Source organism: Hylobates moloch, unplaced genomic scaffold (assembly GCF_009828535.3).
Source record: "Hylobates moloch isolate HMO894 unplaced genomic scaffold, HMol_V3 SCAFFOLD_15, whole genome shotgun sequence".
NCBI classification, from domain to species: domain Eukaryota; kingdom Metazoa; phylum Chordata; class Mammalia; order Primates; family Hylobatidae; genus Hylobates; species Hylobates moloch.
The window spans coordinates 9,005,922-9,011,921 of record NW_026652290.1 but is presented as its reverse complement, the minus strand read 5'-3'; the positions used below and the strand labels follow the sequence as shown (position 1 = coordinate 9,011,921).

The following is a 6,000-nucleotide window of genomic DNA, read 5'->3' as shown; positions in this document are numbered from 1 at the left end:
GGCAAAAGTCCTGACATCTTTCCTGAGGATTGTCTGATTTAAAAGAGCTGATTCTCCCCAGGCAAATGACTTAGCTTTATTGTGCTGGGACAAGCTGAACAGGCAAGGAATAAACCTCCCTAGAACACACTGATTAGATTAGCCAGTGAGAACCACTGAAGACGCAGACATTAGATTAAAAAACAGAAAAATGAATGTTACTTTTACAGTGGCTATGAATAGACAAAGACTTTTGGGTTTGAAAATAGTTGGTGAGGCAATAGAGGAGGGGCTATGTTAATAGCAGAGGTAGAAAAAACGAGAGGTGGATGGTTCCAACTGCAAGGTCCACCCTAAAGGAATTGGAGTCAGGGCCCAGGAGCCACAGGCCACTGCACTGGGGTGAGTAGAGTGGATTTTACATAAATAAAGTTACTGAGTGGTTGTAGGTTCTGGTTTGGAGATGTGAGTGAACCAACTGAATAGAATAGGCAGATTCCCCAGCCCACCGAGAGTCAGATGAGAATTTTATTGCTTTTTGCTAAAGGCCTGTACAAGGCTTAGAGCAAAGATAAGGAGTAACCTGATTGTTGAAACTAATCTATAACTATTCTAACATAGCAAAGGACAAGTAATGGAATGACGAGGTTGTTCTGTAGTAGTGTTGCGATTTTGTTCTGCTCTGTCCCCCTACTCCAGTTTCGTCTGTGAGGGGAGTGTGTAGTGTGTGCACATCTGTGGAATGTCAGACTTCTAAAGTCAGGGGCTGAGACCTATATCTAGTTAGACCTCTGTGCATGTTCTTGAGCCGTGGACGTCACAGTGGTTGATAGTACTTCACACTTCTTCCAATTCAATAACGGTTACTTATGGTGTCTCCTCTGAGTCTCCTAGGAGTCCAGAAAACATGAGACTTGTATAAGAATCCACACTTCAACTAAGTTTTCTGGCCCAAAGAAGGCATCATTACCAAGGATCTGTTTCTTGAGGTCTTTAGGGAGTGAGAGGGAAGAACACATGAGGAACCAGAGCTAGTCCCCATCTCTCTCCCTAGAAGTGACAGACTGCATAGTTCTTATGTATCAGGAGTCCTGGAGATCAGCTGGCTTTCCTTAAAAAAGGGTCATCCAGCTGTGATGAAATCCTGACTTAGAAACCCAGTGCCCTTAGCTTTGTGGGCTTCTGTCCCTGAGAAATGGTGTTTTACCCTCCCTCTAAGCAGGCATCCCAGGATTTGGAATTCAGCTGTGAGCTCATGAGCTGATGGATGTTTCCAGGAGTACCCTGAAGACCACCCAGGTATGCTCTCCCCACCGCCTTTATTTTGGATGGACCAGTCTAAGGAGAGTCATCTTTTCCCACCCCATTGGTGGCACTCAGTGAGTGGCTTGTTGCTTGACTGAATGCCTGCCCACACCCCCTCCAGTCAAGTTTATCTCCCAGAAGGGAGTAACTAAACAGCAATGGAGACACTCATACATCTCCACTGCACTAGAAGTAGGGATGGTGGCCATGCCAACAAAGGAGATAACTTCAGCACAAAGGATGTCACAAGAAACAGATAGTAGAGTGTGTTCTCCAATGTTATCATTTCCCAAACCAGAATCAACTGGTCTTGGGTTTCCTTCCCTCATCCTTCATCTGTAGAAGACTTTGTTTCTTGAGCTACTTCAGATCTACTTCCCTATCTTAAGAGGTGGGCTATGTGCTTCTTCTGCTAATTTATTATCTCAGAAGTACATAATTTGGACAATTTTATATAGTTTTGAGGACAGGAGCCCTGTAAGAGTCTCTTACTCAAAAATGGATTCAGCTTGGTTTGAGGTTTAATAGGTCATTGCAATGCTCTCTTCTGGTATCATAGGACATAAGCTGGGTTGGGCTGAGTCCCCCTTTTTTGTCTTAGCCTTCCTCTCCTTACTCCAGAGTAAGAGCAGCCCTGATGGAAAAACAAAATTACCATCCATGCCTACTTCATTTCTGCCCCTCTTACTCTAAGTCTTGGCAATCCACAACATCTTTTTATATTGGACTTCCTAGATCACAGGCTCTTTTTTTAGGAAGAGTCAATTCAAGCCACCCAGGACTTATGATTCCTTGCTCTGTGTCGGGCACGGTGTGAGCACAGTAATGGCATGGGCTGCCTGATGTGGGGCATTCCCTCTTGGTCAGCAATTCACTCAGCAGTCATCTCAGTGCCCCCTGTGTAAATTTGAGGCACTTTGCCAGGCTGTGGGAACAGTGTGGGGTTAAACAGCACATGGTCCTTGCCCTCAGAAAGCTTAAAATCCAAAGTCAGATATAAGGTTATTTAACAGATGCGTGTTAATTAACAATTAAAGCTAATGTGCACTGTTCCATTGAACAAACATGACTTAGGTGGTAAAATCAGAAAGCAGCTTGATTTTTGTCTCTTACTGCTCTTTTACATTTACTCCTCTTTTTTTTTTGAGATGGAGTCTCGCTCTGTCGCCAGGCTGGAGTGCAGTGGCACAATAATTGGCTTGCTGCAACCTCCACCTCCTGGGTTCAAGCGATTCTCCTGCCTCAGCCTCCTGAGTAGCTGTGGTTATAGGCACCCACCACCACGCCCAACTAATTTTTGTATTTTTAGTAGAGATGGGGTTTCACCATGTTGATCAGGCTGGTCTCGAACTCCTGACCTCAGGTGATCCACCCACCTTGGCCTCCCAAAGTGTTGAGATTATAGGCGTGAGCCACCGCATCTAGCCTCTTTTACATTTATTCGGTGGGACTAGCTCTTGCTTTGCCCCTGAATGAAATTTAGGCAAGTCACAAGATTGTTCCAGCCACCCTTGGTCTCAGTCTCATTTTAATAATTATAATTTCCAGTCCCACCTAATGATACCACTTCAATCTTGACTTGGAGTGGAGCCTCTTCTGGTGCTGCTAAAGAACAGATGCCTGTGGTGGATAGTGGTCTGGATGGGGAGTCCCTGGTTTCCACTCTTCCTCGCTTATTTAGCTAACCAGGGTCCTCAACCCCTTCAGGGTTGTTGCCTGGAAGAGAAGAGGCGAGAAGAATATGAAAACTATACATTTGTGATCTCCAGCTCACCAGTGGAACATGGTGATTCTTTTACAGGTTCCTGCTATAACTCCTCTGTTACTCCCCTCAAAGGCCAGCTTTTTCCACCCCTGTAGGAAATCCCTTTCCTACACCCACCCCATTTATCTCATCCTCATGGCCCCATGGGAATTTCTCTGCTTCTGCCCCCACCCATCATCTCTTCCCACCCATTTCTCCTCCATCTTGGATGAAGCTACCCTCTTCCCCTGGTCCTGGTTCAGCCTTTCATCGCTGCTCAGAAACATGAACCCCCAAAAAGCCAGCCAGCAAAGCAGAGCAGGCCTGTCTAGCATAGAAAATGCCAGAATTTGGAGAACAAAAGCCCTTTTTTGGATAGGACTGTTCTTTGTTGTTGCTCATACAACACAGCTCTTTGTTGATTAATCTACATTTAACATAGCTCCAATCAAAGTGATAAAGGAATATTTTTATTAAAATGATTTCCTTTTATGGCAAAATAAGCATAAGATTGACCATTTTAACTATTTTTGAATGTACAATTCAGTGGCATTAATTATATTCACATTGTTCTGTAATACAACCATCACCACCATCCATTTCCAGAACTTTTTCATCATTCCCAACTGAAACTTTGTACCCATTAAACACTAACTCCCCATTTCTCACTGCCCCAGGCCCTGGTAGCCATTAATCTACTTTGTGTATCTATAAATCTGACAGTTCTAGGTACCTCTGTAAGTGGACTCATACTGTATTTGTCCTTTTGTGTCTGGCTTATTTCACTTAGCGTGATGTCCTTAAGTTCATTCATGTTGTAGCATGTGTCCAAATTTCATTCCTTTTTAAGGCTGAATCACGATTGTATGTATTTACAACATTTTATTTATCCATCTGTTGATGAATATTTACGTTGTTTCTACCTTTTAGCTATTGTGAAGAATGCTGATATGCACATTGGGATATAACTATCTGTTTGAATCCTGGTTTTCAATTTTCTTGGGTATATACCCAGAAGTGGAATTTATTTAATTGTTCTTGAATAGGGAATACCTGTGTATGGTGGACAATATAAACGGTACAAGAAGTCATAGAGTTCCCTGAGCCCCGACCTCCAAGTTCCCCTCCCAAGAAGCATCACTGTAACCAGTTTCTGTGACCTCTTCCCTGGAGAGACCATACTGTACCCATAGGCACCCTCTACACAGGCATGATTACAGCCATAAGCACTCTTCTACACTTTCCCTTTTTCCTACTTAACAATATTTCTTTTTAGAAAGTTTAAAAATCTATTTTTTTCTTCAACTTTTATTTTAAGTTCAGGCGTACATATGCCAGATGTGCAGGTTTGTTACATAGGTAAATGTATGCCATGGTGGTTTGCTGCACAGATCATCCCATCACTTAGATATTAAGCCCAGCAAATATTAGCTGTTCTTCCTGATGCTCTTCCTCCCTTAACAATATTTCTAAAAAAATCATTCCATAGCACCAGTTACAGAATATCCTCATTCTATTTAAAAGGTTCATGGTTTTCCAAAGTGGAGACAAAACTTGTTTTTCTTTCTTTCTTTTTTAAAATCAGTCCTTTATTCATGGACATTCAGGTTGTTTCCAATGTTTTGCCACCGTGAACAATGCTCTGATGATAACAGCCAGCATTTCCTGAATGCTTACCATGTGCCAGGCCCTTGTTAAAATCCTTCCCATGTATCATATTTAATTCTTATTACAACTGTGACATAAGCACAGGGAGGTGAGTAACTGTCCCAAACCACATCTCTGTTTTTGTCCACAGGTGGGAGTGTAAGATAACCTTCCAGATAAAGAGTTGCTGCTACCAAAAGGTATGTCCATTTTATTTATTTATTTTTATTTATTTATTTTTTGAGATGGAGTCTTGCTCTGTCACCTAGGCTGGAGTGCAGTGGCACGATCTGGGCTCCCCACAACCTCTGCCTACTGGGTTCAAGCAGTTCTCATGGCTTAGCTTCCCAAGTAGCTGGGACTACAGCCACCACACCTGGCTAACTTTTGTATTTTTTTAGTAGACACGGGGTTTCACCATGTTGGCCAGACTGGTCTTGAACTCCTGGCCTCAAGTGATCCACCCGCCTCAGCCTCCCAAAGTGCTGGGATTACAGGCGTGAGCCACTGCACCTGGCCAGGTATGTCCATTTTAAAGTTATATAAATACAGCCAAACCAGCCCCATTGAGGCTGTGCTTATCTGCATCTCACTGGCAAGTAGATGTATGAGGGCCCATTGCCCTCCTCTCTCAACTGGTGAAAAATTTCTTGATATCTGCCAATCTTAAAGGTGAAAAATGGCATTTCATTGTGGCTCTGATTTGCATTTTAATTTTGCTTGTAGATTTTTAAAATAATACAGTTACAAGATTCAAAATTTGAAAAGAGTACAAAAGTAGAGACAAACCCCTATCCATGTGTCTCCCCAGTGCCCAATTCCTGTCCCCAAACACAATCAGGCCTTCATTTGCCTCCATTTCTCCCTCCTGTGCCTATGGTCAAAACCTGGGCCACACCATTATCCTTAGCTACTCCATCTCTGAAATATTAAATTCAAACATTCCACTCTGATCTCGCCACTGTCCTATTAACTACCAAGCACCTGACCCTCTCTTGACGCCCCACCTGCCCTTTACCTTACCTTCCTTTCCCATCCAGCTGAGGTTCTCTGCCCTCCAGAGGCTCCATGTCAGGCCCCACTGGCCTCCAGCCACACCTGCCTGGAAAGCCTTACTTTCTGTTTCACGATACCTAGTTCAGAGTCGGCCCATCCATGGGATCACTCTCATTTAAAGATCTTAAGCAGAGTAACCACATAATTTACTCCTCAAACTGGGACCCTTTTGAGAATGAAAGGAGCACAACTAATTATGAAGCCAAGACAATAGGGGCAGATGGTTACTGTCCAAGGCAGATCGGGATGCAAATTCAAGCTCAATCTTA

General features: G+C 43.3%; 1 protein-coding gene across 6 annotated transcripts in view; it reads left to right on the top strand.

The window, feature by feature from the left end:
- SLC4A5 (solute carrier family 4 member 5) overlaps positions 1-6,000 on the top strand; it is a 128,548-nt gene continuing 122,548 nt past the window's right edge. For 3 of the 6 annotated variants that reach the window (XM_058429091.1, XM_058429093.1, XM_058429092.1), the window contains exons 1-2: positions 2-381; positions 1,202-1,278. In XM_058429091.1, the coding sequence (XP_058285074.1) occupies positions 1,243-1,278 (36 nt within the window). In that variant the 5' untranslated portion in view covers positions 2-381; positions 1,202-1,242. Of the gene's footprint in view, positions 382-1,201; positions 1,279-4,829; positions 4,876-6,000 lie in introns of those variants that run through there. The other 3 variants (XM_058429095.1, XM_058429094.1, XM_032178299.2) reach the window with 3 other exon arrangements.